The sequence below is a fragment of the Buceros rhinoceros genome, unplaced genomic scaffold (genome assembly GCF_000710305.1).
Source record: "Buceros rhinoceros silvestris isolate BGI_N320 unplaced genomic scaffold, ASM71030v1 scaffold26681, whole genome shotgun sequence".
In the NCBI taxonomy this organism is placed as follows: Eukaryota; Metazoa; Chordata; class Aves; order Bucerotiformes; family Bucerotidae; genus Buceros; species Buceros rhinoceros.
In genome coordinates this window covers 2342-3015 of record NW_010392893.1, presented here as the reverse complement: position 1 = coordinate 3015, position 674 = coordinate 2342, and the positions used below count along the sequence as shown (strand labels likewise).

Here is a 674-nt window from a genome sequence, read left to right as displayed (position 1 = left end):
CAGCCACCGCCTGTCCCCGGCACAGGCTGCAGGAAGGGCCGAGGCTGCCCGCAGTGCCCTGGGGTCCAGGTCACACCTACTCTCTGAGGAGAGAGCCCCTTCCCGGGTACTGCCGCGCTCCTGTGTGCACGCAGAGTGGCAGCCAGGTGAGGTGTACAGGGCTCACCCCGAGAGGGGAGACCCCTCAGCGGCCTGAGGAGACCTGCCCCAAAGCCACTCAGCTGCTGAAAGAGCTGCCAAGGCGCTGGGCACCAGCCTGACTGGCTGTTTGCAGGCTGCAGACCACCGAGGGTTAAACCGGGGCAGGATTAGCACTAACGCAGTACGACGAGCTCTCTGACACCAGCCTAGAACCAGAGGAGATCTTCCACAGCATTGCTTGATCCAGAGCCACCCCCTTCCTCCTGGTTTCCCTGAAGGGAACTGACCGTACCTTCTTTACTGTGTCTGCTGGAGAAATAGGGGCTCGTCTTCCTCCTGTCCACTTGCGTCCGTGGGACAGACCCTTCTGCAGAGAAATGACACTTCAGCATCAAAAAGCAAACACAGGTTTTGTGCTGCCAGGTGTCGCTCCCACGCTGCGCAGCACTGTAAACACAGGGATCTGCTGCAGGTCACAGAACGTAAACGAGCTTCAGATCCTCGCCGGGATTTCAGCTCCCTGCCAAACCTTC

At 59.9% G+C, this 674-nt stretch overlaps 1 protein-coding gene across 1 annotated transcript in view; it reads right to left on the bottom strand.

Moving 5' to 3' along the window:
* Positions 1-674, bottom strand: part of MBD4 (methyl-CpG binding domain protein 4) — a gene marked incomplete at its 5' end in the record, with an annotated part of 4927 nt that overhangs the window by 2610 nt on the left and 1643 nt on the right. The window contains one exon of the mRNA XM_010144668.1: positions 434-508. Coding sequence (XP_010142970.1) covers positions 434-508 — 75 coding nt within the window. The remainder of the gene's footprint in view (positions 1-433; positions 509-674) is intronic.